Source organism: Syngnathus floridae, chromosome 17 (genome assembly GCF_059516105.1).
Source record: "Syngnathus floridae isolate MCC-2025c chromosome 17, RoL_Sflo_1.0, whole genome shotgun sequence".
NCBI classification, from domain to species: Eukaryota; Metazoa; Chordata; class Actinopteri; order Syngnathiformes; family Syngnathidae; genus Syngnathus; species Syngnathus floridae.
The window spans coordinates 3179413-3199454 of record NC_142429.1 but is presented as its reverse complement, the minus strand read 5'-3'; the positions used below and the strand labels follow the sequence as shown (position 1 = coordinate 3199454).

Sequence of the window (20042 nt, the reverse complement as noted above, 5' to 3'; positions counted from 1 at the left end):
GAAACCCCATCCCAAGTACAGACTTGACATTCATACAGCATTACAGACAAACTGTCATCCCACAACACACACATAAAACATACAATATTACATTGTAAAAAGAACCCTCCCTATGCAAAATTTTCTCCTCAATTAAAATTTCCCTTTTTATTCCAAATATTAATATTAAAATTAATATCTAATTGTCTGGTCTCCTGTCCTCACATCGTTTGCCAATATGCATAATACTGGAACATGATTTAACTCCCCATTTAGTTTGCTCACATCTCACACTTAGACTATTTGACACTTTGTGTTGAGCTGTAACTTCAATATTTCCACCTTCTCATATTTCTTCCACTAAACAGTTCCATTTTGCTTTCAGTTTAAATTCATCCCTCCAAATAACTACCTCTGGCAAAAAACCAAAAATTTTTAGAGCACTCCCTTTTACTGTCACCTTGTTCCTTCATTCATCTCCTCACAAGCATTACTGACTCTCCTAAGAAATGATACTGAAAATAATGTTTAAAAAATATACACAGCTTCCTCCTGCCACTTACACTATAACCTTGGATTATTGTTCTCATTTTTTGTTGATGCCAATTCTTAGAATTAAAAAGAAATACTTACTCTTGATAATTGAGTGACGCTATATCACAAATTTTGAAAACCTTCTTCCATGTTCCCCCTTTGTTCCTATCAAAACCATTTAGAAATATTTTTGCTGTCATGATCATCATTGTGGCCCTCACACTTATTGTTCTTGTATTTTAAACTGGCAATTTTTGTACATTTGGAGCCCTTTGAGACTTGCTTGTGGGCTATATAAATAAATTTGAATTGCCTTGACTTTATTATTATTCAACTTCTTCTGCATTCCTCTTCCTTTTATTTTAATCTTAACTACTTCCACGTAATTCATCTGATTTACTCCATTACAGTTTTAACCTCCTAGATTCAAATTCAAATTTCACATCCTCACTTCCAACATTGCGGTAAAATTTTGCAAAGTTTCATTTTTTCCCTTCTAATTTCTTCTAGTTTTCCTTTTTTCTTCTTTTTTTTTTCCACTGACTCAACTCATTTCAATTTTTTTTAACTGTTCATCTTATGCCTACCTATTCCAAAACTTCCCACTCCCCAAATTTCAAATTTTCAACTTTAAAATTCACGCCCAATTTTACAAAATTCTTTCTATATTTTTATCAATTTTCTAGCCAATTCAACACGTTCCAAATTTAAACATAATCTTGTAGCTTTCCCCGAATTTTTATTCAGCCTCTTCGCTTTCACACGCAATTTCTACAGAAATGAATAATTCTAGTTATTATTGTTAATCATCTGTGGCCCTCGTAAGGACAAGCCGCACCAGTAATGGATGGATGGATGGATTGTTAATCCTAACCCCAAATGCCTATCATAAATTGCCATTTAAATCAATTGTCGCAAGGGTCATGTCAATGTATTTGTTATTTAAAGCCCTACTGTATTACTATTTTGCCGACTATCCAGAATTCCAACTTTCTTATGGCCCCTCACCCCTTCAAGCTGAAATATGCATCCTATAAGTCAGTCGCAGTTGATGTGTAATTAAATTCTGTTGTTTTGATAAAGGTCAATTAAGTTTAGCAATTCAGCCTTCTGTTGCCCGAATCCAAATTTTCACTGGTCCAATTATAAAATTTCATTATTTCAGTTAGATTAATTATGTCTTCGAAATGCTAAGTTACATATAAAAATTTATGATTCAAATGATTTAATTTCTATTGATCAATGTCCACTTTGCAAAGTTTCTGATCACGCTGTTGTGTAATTTGTCAGTGCATCTTCACTGTCCCTATCTATGTATTTTATTTTTTTTTATCCCAGTTTCAGTGTCAATAAGCAGCCTTATTATTCCCACTTTTATCAAAACTCCTCAGTTATGTCTGCCCCAGCACCCAAACACACTTCCATCCCTTTTGTCCCACACTCCACCAACTTTGTAATGCTTCAGCAGTCTTTAGCAATGTGTCCAGTTTGACTTCATGTGACTCGTGCAAGTCTTTAGCAGCCTCCCCTCTTAGATTCTCATGATGATGATTCAGGGCTGGACCGTCCGCCATTCTCAAATGCGTCCATCTTGTCTTTGTTCTTTCAGTCCATTTTCTTTTTGATCTGCAACTGTGTGTATTCCACCAACTATATGGTTCTTGTCCTGTGAAGAGCTGTGCTTGCCCCCTTCAAGCATGATAATAGTTCCTGTTGTTCTCCCAAAGGTCAAAGGTGTCTCATGACCAGGGACAGTCCTCTGTTGATTTTGAGGCAGCCAGTAGAGTACAAGGACTCAGTTCAGGACTTGTGCCATGCGCTAGGGCAGAACACACTGGGACACAAATTTCACAAAACTATCTTCGTGTTATCAGTCTTCATGTGTAGTATTTGTTCCTTACACCCCAAATCTTCCCATTAACATATTGTATCCTATCAGTTGCGCACACACATCATCTTACTATCAAGCCGCCCTTATCAAAAGCTTTTTTTTTTTTTTTTTTTCTCGAGTAATCCATCCACCCTACCCATTAACACGGCTAAAATCCTCGTTCCAGTGTTTATCATCAAATAAAGTTCCGAAATCCTTTGTAATAAACTGTAATGTAATTTAACAATCTACCAACATGGTTGTATATGCGGTGAATGTTATTGTTCAATCTATAGGTCATACAGCGCCTGTGTTCCAACTATGACACTCCTCCTTGGTTTACCATCTCATAAGTTATTGTTGTCAGCAGCGCTAAATGATAGTGCTTGAAAGTGAATGTCTTATCGCCCAATTTAAAACACATGCCGCATTTGAGCGAGTATTTATTCATTTATTTGCCATCCTCATGTTAGCTGGCATGTGTCAGAATTAAAATGTAATTTTGCTTTTAATTTTAAGTCTTTCAAAATTGCTATATCCTTACTGCACCGAGATAAACTGTCAAATATATCTTTAAAAACAAACAAAAACAATCTATGCTCCTGCACAGACTCTTAAAAGTGGCACCCAAATGCCAGATTACAAATCAAACCTCCTCCTTCACTCTCACATTTTTGATAAAACAGTCTACTTATCTAGAAACTGTCATCACATACGAAATAATGGCCTGCAAATTAAATATAATGTCGTTGCTCTGGTCCCTCAAAACATGTAACTAGGATTTGGACAATTATTAACCGCCATCAATTGATCAATTTTCTCCTCACTAAATTCCTAGCCTGTTAATCTATCTGCATAAAGAAGACATTTACAATGCAGGGGATAAGAGAATAACAAGGAACACCTTAACAATAAACACAAGGAAAACCTAACAATAAACAAAATAAACCCAAACCACAATCAAAACCAAATAAACTCGGCCCATGACCTATGTAGACCAACACAGTACTCCAAATATTTCCCCATTAAAAATGTAAGCCTTTTTGTGTAGAGCACCATTGATTTCTAATCATTGACCTAATTTTATCCTTAATTTAATCCCAATCACGAATGCCCCCTACTTACTTTACTTGGTGTTCTTTTAATAAAAAGTGCCCCCTTGCAATGTCGTTTTTATTTGTTGTTTTTAACTCTAAGTGATTCAAATCTTTGACTTATCCTTACATGTGTCCTTGTATAGTCTTATGTCATAACCAATCAATAATTCCTCCTAAATTTAAAATCTGCAATCATAATTTAATTTTATCCAATTCTACAATGTATGTTCTCTCTTACTCTCACATTTTTATGAGGGCTGGGCACTCTCCTCGTTGGACGAGTTTCTGACCACAACCCTCAGATTATTCTATCATTTCTAATATTTACATTTAACAATGCAAATCTGATAAACCATTGTCTAGCACACCGTTTCCGTGCACCAATTTAACGCAATTCCATCCTTTATAACGAACTGATACACAAAGACAAACATACTCATGAACAAACACACGGGCCCACAACATAGACATGACAATCTTCCCAGCTGATAACAAGGGTGGGGGGGGGGAGGCAACTGAAGTGCGGAGAGCCTCGCCACCAATGTAACCCCCCACCTCTGTCCAAAATATGCATTTGTGCCCACCTGACCGTTTGGCCCAAACTTTAGAGCCGCACCCTTTTGAAAACAAAAATGGTTACAGTTTAACCCCACAACACAATGGGATATAACCTTCATGCTAATTAAATATACATTCTTTATCAAATTCTTTTTAAGCCATTTTTATGACTCCAACTCTCATGCGAAATCAAAATAAAATCAACAATTTTATACAAATCAACTTATTGTTCTTCATGAACCACAAATCATCACTTCCATCCCATGAACAGCACCACAACTAATCACTCACTTCTTCAGCTGCGCCGCTGTCCCATCTGACAGCCAAGCCTGCTTTCCACACAATATCATCATAGACACACTTCAACAATTATGTAGCGACCTGGTTAACCCAGTTACCCTTCGCCCTAGACAACAATATAAGTCTCTAAGGTCGCACTATTGAGGTCGCCAGGCATCCGTCCTGCTATATCAGCGATGCCGTCACCATTTTTTTTCTTTTTTTTTTTCACGAGTCCCGACTCGTATTGGTGGCCTGGCCGATCCAATCGACCCCGACCTTAGGCAACAGTATAAGTTCCTAAGTGTCTACTATTGAGGCCACTCAGGTGCCCATATGCTAGTCACTGGCATTCCACAAGTTCCAGCGGTGTGAGCGCCCTTTGCTGATCAGACAAAGTCCTCACCACCTTTCTCTTAATTCACCACGACTCGGACATCCCAGATGTCCCTCGCCTTAGACAGCCCTATAATGTTCTAAGGTCACACTATTGGAGTCGCTCGGCATCCGTACTGCTATATCAGCGACGCCTTCACCTGTTTTTGTATTTTTAATTTTTTCCACAAATCACTTTTACCAAGTTCCACACAAACACACTTCTATACAACCACCATTCCTGAACACAGAGCTGAAATTATTAATTTTTGAATTCCGCTTTCACTCCACAATATTGCTGAACTGGGAGAGAGAAAAAAAAAGTTTCCCCCTTACCTTTTGTGCCGATCGGACTGCAATACTGTTGAGCAAGAGCGGAGAAGGAAGAATCCTTTGTGGAGCATGCACTTTCCCTTCTGAAGAAGTCACGTCGGATGGTCACGATTTGTTGGATTCTGTCCACAATTTAGGGAGCGCGTTATCTGCGCCTCACGGCAAAAGCCTTTGCCAATCACCTGTTATTCAATTTACTCACTGTGTGCTCGTTTGATTTCTTCAGATTTAGGAAAATGCAAAGACACTGAAGCAGAAATTAGACTTAGACAGCTTGGTTGAGTTCAATCACAATTCTTGTTCAAAAAGCTCTGTTTTCAGGAAAGTGCAATACAGCGCTGGGCCCTTCAAGAGCGGAAAGTCTCCATTCATAAAAGGCAAAGTCCAAGGTTGTTAGATCAGTTTTATATTCAGTAGCACATTGTGGGCTGGGATTGATGGGCGATGAGTCTTCGGGGTGGGGGAAGTTCGAAGGAGAGTCTGCTTCCATGGGAGTGGTGCTGGTTATGGGCGATTCGGTGTGTTGGTGGGGGGCTGTTGGTGTGTGTGTGTGGAGGGGGCTGTTGTCTTCCATCCCGTCTCTCGGCCTTGGCGACCATCTTTGGCCGAGTTCTCGGGTGGCTCCTTCTGGCACCCACTGGTTTTATCTCCACGTGACCTTCCTGTGAACATTCTTCTCCAATCTTGGACATACACTGTCGTACCGCATTCAACCGTATCTTTGCTTTGTTAGGCAAACTATTTCCCTCTGTGCAGAGCGTTCAGTAGTAATCAAAAACTGGCGTCTAGCATTAGTCAAAACATAAGATACAATCAAGTACTGAACGGTCAAGACGACTCTGGCCGTGTCCATGATTCAGAGAAAAAACATCAGGCATGCATTCCACAGTTCCTTAAGGGTCATTAAGGTATTTAGGCAATATATCAAAAGTCATTTGTTATTTCAAAGTCCTCAGAAATATATATATCAGATCATAAAGTTATAAAAACCTTTGTCATCACCACTTATCAAAAATGTCTAGTTATGTCTTCTTTATTGATTTGGTGTGTAGGTATAATTATATGCTTCAAATGTTTCTTTTATTTATTTAATATGTGAATATGCTTGTCTGCTTATGTACTTTATTCAATGAGGTTTGAGCATATCTGTTTTTGTAGCGAGGCAGGACTTTTTGTATTTCGACCTCATTCCTTCACTCCAAAGCGTTAAAACGAGTCCACATGCGATTGTCAAGGGCACTGACCTAACCAAGGTAGCCAATGACCACGTTAAAATAGTTTTGTGCGTTCATTTAGCTGATTCTTCACTTAAAAATGGTTAATACGATGTTTATTTATTTATTTAATAAAATAATACGGATTGTCCAAACATTTTGCAAAAATAGCAGTTGCGCTTTCACTGAAAATTGGGATATTAATATTAAGCTATCATCTATTATCAATATAGTATTGTCTGTTTATTTATCTGTGTTGAAATGCTGGCACCTGAGTTTCTACCCGGGATCAATAAAGTTATCTATCTATCTATCTATCTATCTATCTATCTATCTATCTATCTATCTATCTATCTATCTATCTATCTATCTATCTATCTATCTATCTATCTATCTATCTATCTATCTATCTATCTATCTATCTATCTATCTATCTATCTTAAAATAAATTATGAAGAAATTGTCATTATTTCACATGATGTACGTGTACTATTTTCGTAAAATGTGTTTTTTATTCAATTTTTATCATTCATCTAATTTATCTTGGACAATTGATTCTTTTGTACTATTGTAAATTATCAAATTCAAAAAAACATATCAAGGTACACTGTTTTAAATCAACGGTCAATTTTGATTATGTATAACTTAGTAAGAAATATTTTTGATCAAACTATTATACATACAGTATCTCACAAAAGTGAGTAGACCCCTCTCATTTCTGCAATGTTTTAATTATATCTTGTCATGGGACAACACTGAAGAAATGACACTTTGAGACAATGTTAAGTCGTCACTGTAGCTTGGATAGCAAAGTAAATGTATTGTTACTTCAAAGTAACTCAAAATACAACAATAAATGTGTAAAATGTGGGCAACAAAAGTGAGTACGCCCAACTGAAAATGTCAAAATTGGACCCACATGTCAATATTTTGTGTCCAGCGTGTGTGGTGGCAACCAGGTGAAGAGTACAAAGACAAGTGTGTCTTGCCTACAGTCAAGCATGGTGGTGGGAGCGTCATGGTCTGGGGCTGTGTGAGTGCTGCTGGCACTGGGGAGCTACAGTTCATTGAGGGGACAATGAATTCCAACATGTACTGTGCAATACTGAAGCAGAGCATGATCCCCTCCCTCCGTAAACTGGGCTGCGGAGCAGTATTCCAACACGATAACGACCCCAAACACACCTCCAAGGCGACCACTGCCTTCCTAAAGAAGCTGAGGGTGAAGGTGATGGACAGGCCAAGCATGTCCCCAGACCTAAACCCTATTGAACATCTGTGGGGCATCCTCAAATGGAAGGTGGAGGAGCGCAAGGTCTCCAACATCCACCAGCTCTGTGATGTCATCATGGAAGAGTGGAAGAGGATTCCAGCGGCGAGCTGTGAAGCTCTGGTGAACTCCATGCCGAAAAGGGTTACGGCTGTGCTGGAAAATAATGGTGGCCACACAAAATATTGACATTTGGGTCCAATTTTGACATTTTCAGTTGGGCGTACTCACTTTTGTTGCCCACATTTTACGCATTTATTGTTGTATTTTGAGTTACTTTGAAGTAACAATACACTTTGCTATCCAAACTCTACAGTGACTACTTAACATTGTCTCAAAGTGTTATTTCTTCAGTGTTGTCCCATGACGAGATATAACTAAAACATTGCAGAAATGAGAGGGGTGTACTCACTTTTGTGAGATACTGTATTTAACCCTTACTTACAAATTACCATCAACCTGATTTAAAAAAAAAAGTATCCATTGTTTATCCACCTCAAGCTATACCTTAAAGTGACCTTAGTGAGGTTATTTTGATGTCAGCAGTATTTTTTTTTACATGACTCAAGACAAAACATAGAAATAATAACATGGTTTGGTTTTACTGTCAGTGTTTAATTTACAAAGCTATTCACAGAAACGGACAAGAAGAGCCACACATCAACTGAGCAGCTCCCCCTCCTCCCTTTTTTGCAAAGGGGAGGGGGGGAGGTGATGATACTGCTGTTGGATACACTGTAAATGACCGATCACACAAAATGAGTCGCAGCAGGAAGCTGTGGGCTTTAAGTGTTTCTTATTTAATAGAGCAGACGTTTTTCATAACTCGTCCAGAAAAGGGGTATTGATAAGATGTCCACAAGCTGCCATTGTCTTCTTGCCGTCCATAAATTTTCTTGCAGCCTTGATTAGATGAAATAAGAGAAATGATATCGCGTGCCATCGTCCTTTCCTTCCTTGGAAATTGAGCATTGTTAGCATAGTCACTTTCAGAAGACCTTGACTACATGTTCCCGGGTGACGGCATCGATGGCTTGGAGAACCGCCTCGGGCGGCCGGTACGCTGCGGTCTCCAGGGCCTGAGCGCCAATCTCGGCCATCAGGCCGTCCGAGCTCTCAGTTGACAGCAGATAATCCACTTTGGCCTGAATCCTGCACACAAAGTGTGGGTAGCAATGTCACATCTCTGCAGTCTGCATTCTTCGTTTGGATACATTTCAAATTGTATGAATGCTGAAAATGTCAGCTTCTCAACGGTCAATATCTGTTGTCCTCCCTGAAGCAGATAGATGTGCTAGATCAATACGAAACATTTGCGCTTATTATGGAAAAGAATGATGAAAATGTTTGGCAATTTTCTGACATGTTAATCGGTGTGTCAGTCTGAAACAATGTCGTGTCTTTGACACTGACAGCGTATCTCTGCACTCTTCAGCCCAAACTCACTTTGCTCTTGTGATGTCATCCTCTGTCACGGTGCCCTAGGCCACGGTGCCCACTTGAGCGATGGCCACTCTGATGGCCTGTACAAGATGGCGACGACAAGGAGCATCGGGTGATTTGTGAGCTAAGGTCAGCTCGGCCTTTTTTGTGCGTGCGCGCCAGGACTCACGTCTCTGGCGACGTTCGCTTGCGAGATGGTGTAGACGCCGAACAGACCCGAGTCGGAATATGGGGCATTGAAGGCTGAAGCCTGAAAGAAAAGCAGAGACGATTTAAGTCGTCACAACACTATGTTGAAGATCATCTGCGGTGTGTCATGTAACATGGGGGGGAAAGAAGGTGCAAATGGTAAAAAATGGATTGTTCACAGGAATAAATTGGCAGAGCTGAAATTCCAAATTTGTCCAAAAGATGGCGCCAGACCAAAACATGAGACCAAAAAAGGGGCCAAAATAAGCTAAGCAAGTTAAAATAGAAATAAAACAGGAACACGGTGTCAGAGTGTGAGTCACGCATGGACGCACAAATGTGATTTTTACTTTTTGATTTCTTTGCTTGGCTAAAAATGTATTCTGTAACCGCTTAAAGCAATATTGTTAGTCAAGTCGATCAAGAGACCCGTCACTATGAGAATAGTGGCGTGACATAAATTGTTTGGAGAAGCACAAATGTGATTTTTACTTTTTGATTTCTTTGCTTGGCTAAAAATGTATTCTGTAACAGCTTAAAGCAATATTGTTAGTCAATTTGATCAAGAGGCCCGCCACTATGAGAATAGTGGTGTGACATAAATTGGTTAAAGAAATAGATCAAAGGTTTGGATTTTTATTTCAGAGTTAATTGAAGCGTAACTTTAAAAAGTTATTCTCATGAAACAGGAAGTGAAGAAAAGGGGAAGTGAAAGGCTTTACCAGGGGCTAGCTGTAGATTGGTGGGAAGTAATGCGTGGTCGAAGCGGAAACATCTGCTGAAGGACAGCAGGTGTACGAGCAGGGGAAAATTGTCCAAACCCTATACAGCGGGGGAAAATTGTCCAAACCCTATACAGCGTGGGAAAACTGACCAAATTCTATAGGGCGTGGGAAACTAGGCGGTCTTACCCTATAGAGAGGATATAGGTACCAGACAAGTCTATAAAAAGTCCTGCAGGGGCAGCTACGGGGCTTTTTCCCCCAAAGAGCGCTCATACGTGAAGAAGCCCGAAGGAGTTTCAAGATTTTTTCCAGAGTCCCGGGATCTTTGTGTGAGACGCAGGATCGCTGGTCTGAAATTAACTTGGATTTACTCCAAAGAATTGGACTGGACAACTGTACAGGAGAAACTAGGTGAGGGAAAACGACTTTTATGTATTTTAGCGAGAGTGGGGAATAGTCATCGGGCCGCCGGCTCCCTCGAGGCCAGCCTGTTTCTCTAATTTGGATTTTAGAAGTAAGATCGAATTGATCACTCGACTTTGCTTCCACCAAAAATAGCACGCAGCTGGTGTCTAGCTTTTCCCTCTTTCATGAACTGTGTTTTGCAATCGAATTGTTCTGGGATTGAATGATTTTATTAACACAGGTATCAGTGAGTGAAATTGTTCGGTTTCTGGAGTAATTGAGATTTGTAATTCTATTTCATGTTTCTTCAATAAATGTGTTTTGTATATTATTTACTTCGTTGTGCGCTGATTTGTACTGAATGTGCAATCGATGGTTTGGGGTTGATTTGACGATTTGATTAATGTGCGGGGGGTTATTATGGTATAACATAGGACCGTAATAAATAAAAGTAACATCAGACAATTTTAGAGAATTGAATAACTTTCGTAGTTATTTGAGACAAGAGTGAATTTCAATCCGTTTGAAAGTTTGCTTCGTCTGAATAAATTAACGGAAGTGTTTAAATCAGATTATTAGTTTGGTGGAGAACTGAAAGTAATTTAATTATTTGAAGGGCGCAGGCCCGTTTCCCCTTTTGACGGGCCGCGTAAAAAGTAACTCCGAACATGTTAGAGAATTAAATAACTTTCGTAGATATTTAAGGGAAGAGAGAATTTCGTTAAAAGTGAATTCGTTTGAAAATTTACTTCCTCTAAATAAAATAAAGACGATGGTTAAAATAGATTATTAGAGTTGGTGAAGGATAAAAGTATTTCGATTGTCCGTCGGGCGCGGCCCAGTTCCTAAATTTGTCGGGCCGCGTCAAAAGTTAAACAGGACACGATCGAAAAATAGACTTGCCTTCCAAATTAATTACTGGGCAAATCTAAATAGAGTAAGACATTTTTATTCGTTTTAAGAAAGTTGTTACTCTTTTTAAAGCAATCAAGTTGGGTGAAGCACTCCGACAGTTAAGTGCAAAATCTACATATAAGAAGTTAGAATTAATAATATAAAGTGCATTAATTTTCTTCTTAAATGCTATTTATTGTCACACTTTTATAAATTCGATTCTCTTTCGAATAACCAAGTTGGTCGGCTCGCTGCATGAGCGACCAAGTGGAACGGACCCATATCAACATTTACTTCGGCAAAACTAGTGCTTGGGTGCGCTATACAAACGAATCCCTGAGGTCTTAACAAAGACATCTAAAAATATCCGTAACAGAACTTCAAACATTAGCGGGGAGCCATCAATACGATGCGGTCACTTCGAAGTCTTGCCTCGAATTGAGTTACTCGGCTCGAGCTTCGGGTGACTTGAGAGGGATTGGCGTCGTACAGAAATTAGATTGATTCCGGTGGAGTTAATTTAACTCGGGTGGTTAGATTACGGACGAATCTCCGAAGACAAACCTGTTACCGGGTAGCCGGGGGCACCTTATTGAAAGAGGTGCGTTTGACAGGTGATTCAAAATAAACGTTATTTTTGGTCCTACAGTTTGTACGTATATATGTTCCCAGGAACTGTCTTTGTGTTTCCGCCGGCGGTGCGGACTTCACCATATGGACGGCCGTGTACGGCTGCAACCAGCGTCGCTAATTGTTACTGTTGGCTCAACGGGTAACATGCAACACCATCCCAGCGGCCAAACCAAAGGTTACCTTGGTGACGCCCTGGCTCAGTTTACTGGTGATGCCAGTGCCCCGCTTAACATGTGGTTCAACTCCCAGGATCTTTTGCAGCACGGCAAAGGCGGTGGCCTCCGTGCCGCCCGCCACGCCGCCTTCGCTGACAACCAGCGCATGAACCTGGCTGTCCTGGTTCTGAACACGAAGCTCACCTGGAAGCAACGGAGCGCGGTTACGGTGGACGGCGGGGACGGCGCTTTCATGAGGTGAACGAACACGGTCTTTACCACCACGGTAAGTCGCTTGAACAAGTGGTGCTCCGGCCCCAACGCGGACACTGAGGAACCTCTCGCTCAGCTCTGTCAGGTCAGAGTGCTTTACTCCTGAAAACAGACATGTCGGAGGCAGGATGTTAAAAAACAAAAAAAAAGGAAAAAAAAAAAAGAAAGGAGCCACCATGAGGAGCACTCACCCAGCCCTACGACAGCCATTCGGCCGGTGGTGAAATGGTCCTCCACAAATGAGTGCAACTACATGTGGAAGACAACAACACGGGTGTTCAAAGAAAAATCAGCTGCTTGCTAGAAAAAGGTTGAGGAGCTAAGCAGGTGCATCCAAATGTTTTCAGAGGCTCAAACTTAGATCAAGGAGCAAAGGCATCCATATACATATACCATAAGAGAGTACCGTAATTTTCTGACTATAAGTCGCGGGTTTTTTCATAGTTTGGGTGGGGGGGGCGACTTATAATGAGGAGCGACTTATATATGAATTCTTTCAAAAATTAAAAAAAAAAAACGCGATAAACGAACCGCGATGTAGCAAAGGATTACTGTAATTTGAATTTCAAGTGACGTCAGCAGCGCGGCAGTTGTTTACAAAAAGGACAAAAATTGATCACGGGATGACAAAGATGACGAAGGGCCCCATGTACTACCGGCATCATTAGCGGCTTTGTTTCTAAGTGACACGGAGGACGAAGAGTTTGAAGGAGTTAAGGATTTGGATTGACACAGAAGGTTTGAAAAACTATTATGGCTTTTACGCACGCCTGGTCCTACTCTACGGAGCTCTCTTTCACCTCCGTGGATAGAAGTCGGGGGCCGGCGCTCGGCCGGGTGGCTGTCCGGGGACGGTGGATGGGGCTCAGTCATGGCTTTTACGCACGCCCGGTCCTATTCTATGGATCACTCTTCCACCTCCATGGTTGAAAGTCCACGCCGCCACACGCCTGGAAGTTTGTTTTGTTAAATAAAGAGCCGTTTACCAAACCCACGTCTTTCCTTGTACTTTGTTAACGCTACAATATAGTTATATACTAGATCTGTGGAATAACAACGAGGCTGACGTCAGGGCGCACGCGCAGCGTTGTTGACAAAGGACGAGGAATTTGATCGATGGATTTAATGATTTAGAGTGCACAGATGGTTTGATAATATTATTGCTTATATAATAGTTATTTGATATCTAATTTATATATCGTTATATGGGCCTGTGGAATATTTTGAAGTGCAAGCGCCGTCAGCGGCGCGCACCCATTGTTGACAAAGGACGATCGATGGATTTAATGAATTGGAGTGACACAGATGGTTTTATAAACGTGTTATTTCTGTCATAGTTTTTTGATAACTCTGAATGTTACGTCAGGCCCGTTCTCAGCTCTTCGTTTGTGTTTATGTCACGTTAGCATACCTATCGTTTAGCCTGTTGTTGCTTGTTCATGTCTGTTCTTGGTGTTGGATTTTGTCGAATACATTTCCCCCCAAAATGCGACCTATACTCCGGAGCGACTTATATATGTTTTTTTTCACGTTATTGTGCATTTTATGGCTAATGCGACCTATATTCCGGAGCGACTTTTAGTCCGAAAATTACGGTACGTAAAGAACAATAAAGAGTGGATGAATGTTCAGGAAGAGCCCTTTGCTAGAACCAGGTGCTTGATTGATCAATAAATGACAATGTCAACCGGTAAAAACAGATCCACATTTCAAAGTTTGAAGAAAAAAAAAAAAAAAGTACAAATTCATACTTGCTGAGGAGAGACTTTTCCGACCATGTGCTCTGTCTGGGCAGTACAGCGAGTTGGACAGGGTGTTTTTATAAGCCGCTTCATGCAACTTCTCAATCACACCTGAATGGAGAAGACGGAGGAGACTCATTCCAAATGTGCATTGGGGCGCCTTTGCTGGGATGAAAAAACATCATCATTTGGCAACATGTTAAATTGCTGCTCTAGGTCTTGGCTCATCAAGATGGCATGGGCACGCGGCAGTCTCCTCGGTTCTTTAAACCAGGTTACATAGTCGAGGGCAGGGGTCACCAACCTTTCTTTAACCGACAGCTACTTCCTGGGTCCTGATGACACACACTTCTGAAATAGCCAATTTGCTCAATTTGGCTTTCACTATGTGTGATTATTGTCATTTCCAGTTCACATGTAAGTGTGATTTTAACAAGAATAGCAAAAATACAGTCAAACCTTGGTTTTTGACAACAATCCGTTCGAGAAGGTGGTTCGAGAAGCAAATCGGTCGAATTCCGGATCTATTTTTCCCATTACAAATAATGGAAAAAAATTTATTCCGTTTCAAGACAAAAAAAACTCGCCTTTTTTAAGCATTTTTTCATTTGCGCATATTTGTCCGATCGCGCAACTGCAGCGCACCGCCGAACGCGCAACCGTAGCGCGTCGCCCACCGCGCAACTGCACCGCGCTGGTCGCATTATTGTGACAGAGCCGTCGCTGAAATTTAGAAAATGTTTTTAAAGTCCTGATGTACTTTCCAAGATTGAAGTGGACCTCAGTGCGCAGGGAGCTTAATTTAGTCCGATCGCGCACCCGCAGCGCACCGGGCGTTCAGTGTCGCGTTGCTTTAAGAGCGTTTTTGTGTTCCGAGTTGTAAGATGACGCTGCTCTGGAGCCATGCCCATCTGAAGCAGTTCCTGATCCCGTTCGACTTGCCCCCCATATAAAAACAATGTTCTCAACAGATCTACACGATTCACAAAAATGATACTCCCGACGGAAAAAAACACGGAAATCCGCGGAAGATTCTCATCCCTGAAGAATCGCGCAACTGCAGCGCACCGCCGAACGCGCAGCCGTAGCGCGTCGCCCACCACGTAACTGCACCGCGCTGGTCGCATTGTTGCGACAGAGCCGTCAATGAAATTTAGAAAATGTTTTTAAAGTCCTGATGTACTTTCCAAAATCTAAGTGGACCTATGTGCGCAGGGAGCTTAATTTTGTCCGATCGCACAACTGCAGCGCACCGCCGAACGCGCAACAGCACCGCGCTGGTTGCATTATTGTGACAGAGCCATCGCTAAAATTTTAAAAATATTTTTAAAGTCCTGATGTACTTTCCAAAATTTAAGTGGACCTCAGTGCGCAGGGAGCTTAATTTGGTACGATCGCGCAACCGCAGCGTGCCAGGCGCTCACTGTCGCATTGCTTTAAGAGCGTCTTTGTGTTTTAGGATGGCTTTACTGCTCCCACTTGCTTTCTTTGGAGGCATGATTAAGGGTTAATACAATCCTCAAAGTAACGAAAATACAATAACAACGGAGTCAGTCGGCATCCGGGCCGCATGGTCGGGTTTTCTCGGGTCCTCTGGGCTCATCTCGCGAGGTTCGACCTCCGAATTTAGTTCGACAACCGAAGCAAAAAAATTTCGAATTTTTTGGTCGAATTTTGATTTGTTCAAGAACCAGGACGTCCGAAAACCGAGGTTTGACTGTAAAATAAATAGATGCAGCTATTTGAGCTAATTTTAGAACAGTCCTGCGGGCGACTCATGCGGTCCTCATGGGCGACCTGGTGCCCGCGGGCACCGTGTTGGTGACTCCTGGTCGAGGATGCGGCCTTAAATACAACAGTTTGCCAAAAGCATGTGGCCACAAAAGCCGATTGCCATGCGGTGGCCATGCGCTGAGACCACTGACCTAGCTGAGGAGCTCGCTTGGCCCGATCCTTGTCGGCAATCACCCTGGATGTCAGGTCACACACCTCCCAGGGCCTGAACTCCTGTGCCATGGTCACGTTGACCAAATACTCCAAAATGTTATCTCTGCCCACACACAAAAACATTGGTGTCAGCACGCGGCACGGCATCCATCGCTGAGCGGCAACTCAACGGAAGTGGGCCGCCGGCATCCATCCTTACAGGTCATCTCTAAAGCAGCGCGCGGTGTAGACCATGGTTTCTCGGGACAGCGCAGCACTGCGGGCGGATGGCCGAGAGCACAAACAGGATCATGCTTACACTTGTCAGATAGGCACTCGGCGAGCACGAGAGAACCTGACCTCAGATTGGCTCCGAGTGCTTCAACGCCACGGCACAGCTTGAAGGCAGAAATGCCTTTAGTGGTCTGCAAAACAAAAGGAACCTGTGAGGAAAAATCAAACCCATACCAAAGCCCAACGCGGCACGTTGGACAGGGCCAGGACAAACTGGCCTATTCTTTATCCTCTTGGAAGAGTGAGCCAGTGTTGCGGCCGCCTTTGCTGCAAACATCTGGCAACTCTTGGATTATTACAATTCTACGACGTTACACCATTCCTGTATGGTTTCACAAAGTCCAACACTGCAGAGTGGTATTCTTCTTTTTTAAAAACACAGGACAAAACATTTTGCTAGGTATTTTGGGGAACTGGAACAGCTTACCGTAATTTCCGGTGTATAAGCCGCGACTCTTTTCCAAAATATTGAACCCTGCGGCTTATAGTCAGGTGCGGTTTATATAAGATTTTTTTTGTGATTTGTGTGATGACTTGATCACTTTTACTCTTAACACTATTATATACAGTAAAAGCTACAAAACAAACTGACAAATAACTCGTTTTCAAATCAGACGAGTAAAAACTGGTCAAATATTCTAAAAAAAAGATATTAAAAGTGAAGACAATTTCCAATACTAGTAATGACACATGAAATTGATGCACAATTTGTCTTCGTGGGCCACATAGAATGTGGCGGGCCGTATTTGGCCCCCGGGCCTTGAGTTTGACACCTGTGCTCTAAACCCTTTCTCTTACTCTGCCATGTGACTCAGAGATTACACAAAGCAGTGGCGCTGTTTGGACCATCTGCATTGTATTAAAACCCAATCAATCAGCATTTAAATTCCATTCTTCTGACATTTTGCTCACCAAAAACAAGTTGTAATGAATGTGAACTTTTAATGCATTTTATTCAGAAGGTTAATTTGAACCCTGAGGCTTAAATGGCGGCGAGGCGTACTTATGGATTTTTATGGCCTCCGGCCTCCAGGGGGCGCTCTAGCAGGAAGCAAGAGCAAGACAGGCGAAGAAGAGATAATGTGCCGAAGAAGACGTGCCAGTTTGTGTTTACAACATTTCGCGCATCACACAGAACGCGATCAAGACGGACATTACTGAAAGGAAGCTTTTATACACGAACCGTCACGATGGGGGACAAAAGAAATGCATATGACGTCGCTTTTAAGCTAAAGCCAGTCGATGTTGATGACATTGTGTTGCAGCACCCTTTTCTTTATTTCGTGGTCCCGTCTACTCTGGAGCTATTCGTGTCGCTCGCTAGTTTAATGTAATTTAGCGCTTCGTGCATGAATAAGACCCTCATCATGGAAAATGCTAGAAGAAATGGATAAAAACGACGACGAAAGAGATACTGAGAAAGTGTGTGGCGAAGGATATCTAACGCTATTCCAATCGGAAATTGAGGAGGAAGACTTTGACGGTTTCAGTGCACAGGAGGAAGATGAAGACGATGAAGCTCTTTTTTTAACTTTTACTTTAACCAGCCCTGTTAGTGCTGTGCTACCGTGTTGCTGCTGTGTTACCACCGCGTCTCAGTGACTTTTACCGGTATGTTTTATTTAATCAAACCCTATTAGTGCTGTGTTACTGCGGTATTACTGCCGCGTCACAGGCAGTGTTTGGAAAGAAATGTTAAGGTATGTTATGAAAACTTTAAAAAAGCTTTCTGTGTCCAGTATTTCTTTGTTAATAACTCGCGTGCACACTTCTGTGTTGCTGCGGTACTACTGCTGCGTCACAGGCAATGTTTAGAAAGACATGTTAAAGCATGTTATTCAAACTTCAAAAAGGCTTTCTGTGTACTGTCTTTCTTTGTAAAAAAACTCATGTGCACGTGCGGCTTATAGTCCGGTGCGGCTTATGTAAGAAAAAAACTAAAATATCCCTGAATTTTAGCTGGTGCGGCTTATACACCGGTGCGGCTTATACACCGGAAATTACGGTAATGGCATTTCCATTCATTTCAACAATGATGGTGACACGTCCCGGAGAAAGGTTCAAAGGGATTGGACACGTGCCAACTTACCAGATTGGCAGCCAGCCACAGCACATGAGCGACACCCTGGTTCTCCAGAGACTCATAGCGACTCCCTGCTTTCACAAACACACCCATGCTGGACAGTGGTGAGTAGTTCTCCAAGGACGCTATCACCAACCCGTTTGGGAGCTTGGACACCTGATGCGAAACAAACGCTTACCTTTGACCAAGGCCAGCAAAATAAATTAATCCGAGGAGTAGCACCAACCTGGACATTTTGAGGAGCGGGCAGCGACACTCCGGACGACTTGTATCCCGTGTAGGACTCAGTCAGCGCTTCATTTGGCCTGGCAGCTGCATAGCAACGCTTCTACATGAACCACAAAGAGACACAAATTAAGGCTGGGGATACGGCCTTGAAATAAAATATTTTTTGAAAACAAACTTAATCAACTGTGACCCCTCTGCCCATGGGGGAAAAAAGCAAATTACTGTATTGTCTTTTTTTTTTTTAGAAGTCTTGTGGCATTGCATTTTGACATCTTCACACAATTAGTGTGGCGATGAGCGCCAAAGAAGCCAAAAAGAAAAATCGTCATTAACCTAGTCCTACACCACAAAAAATTGCATTTGACAACATTGAAATGCATACACCTTTCCACTGAAACTCGAACAGTTGCGGATTTCATAAGGCAAAGTCGACCTCCAGAGTCCAGACAGTCTCTTTCTAATAGTGCACGTTTACATTGCATTAAGGCAGTGGTTCTTAACCTTTTTCCTTGTTCGCACCCCATTCACTTCACCAACCAGTTCTCTCACTCCTAACCCTAACCCTAAATAATTATTATAATAATAATTGGTTTACTTTACAGCTATAAGGCTTGATTAGCATTATCCCTAATCCCAATTAACACAATGACTTCTTGATTTCCAGAATCTTTCACTTTTTTCGGTTACCCGATCATTATCCCCGAAAAATTGTAAATTTCCCCCAGGGTATCCTCGCACCCCCTAGGAAGCATTCTCGGGGGGTGCGAGCACTCCCGGTTAAGAACCACTGCATTAAGGGGAAGTTGATTGAGTGTACACCAGACCAGCAAAACAAAACATGTTAGCATCCATCTTGATTTAGTCACATTCAAGTTAATGTTAAGTTGAGAACGGCACAAGGATTGCAATTAAAAGGAGCGTCCATTATGATTTCAGTCCATACGGTTGGGGCATTTTTAATTGGTGCTGTACCGTGAGATTTTTCCGATGTAAATTATGAACTTTGGCTCATTCAACGCGGGTTGAAGAAAAAATGCTTTACTAATGCAGGGAAAAAACAAGGCATTCCGAATATGACCTTCAGGTGGTGTCGAACTGAGCCAAGTAGAAGAGCACACGCGCATTGTCGCATATTTGACGTTCGGCACACTAGTAATGACCCAACGGAGACAAATGCACATAACTGCAGGATTTTTTTTACTATTCTTAAAAAACGCCGCATTAGCCAGCCCCGACAAGCTAACTAGCCGGTCGGCTAACCACAAAACTAAGTGCAAGTTCACATTTGTCAACTACCGACCGGTGGCCAAACTAAAATGAACAGTAGTGACAAGAAGAAATCCCACAACTCACAGAGAGATTGTTTAAGGATCGAATTCCCCTCATGTCTCCGACGTCGACGGCCAGAGTAGGACAAATATGGCGGACGAGTGACGTCAATGGGTCCGCTCCACCGCGGCGTCTGATGGCCACATTCGATAAACTCTTAAAGAGCCAAATAGTTTGCAATCAAACGTTCTATCTGTATAAACTCCGTTTTTGA

At 41.8% G+C, this 20042-nt stretch overlaps 1 protein-coding gene across 1 annotated transcript; it reads right to left on the bottom strand.

The window, feature by feature from the left end:
- Nucleotides 1–8103: 8103 nt before the first annotated feature.
- Nucleotides 8104–19960, bottom strand: uqcrc2a (ubiquinol-cytochrome c reductase core protein 2a). Its single transcript, XM_088358084.1, is given in 15 exon segments — nt 8104–8412; nt 8508–8661; nt 8956–9032; nt 9122–9202; nt 11979–12157; nt 12233–12328; nt 12418–12475; nt 13978–14010; nt 14012–14079; nt 15894–16018; nt 16115–16171; nt 16255–16319; nt 18278–18427; nt 18498–18599; nt 19853–19960. Coding segments are annotated over 15 exon segments (1362 nt in total). The 5' UTR covers nt 19886–19960; the 3' UTR covers nt 8104–8328.
- Nucleotides 19961–20042: the final 82 nt, after the last annotated feature.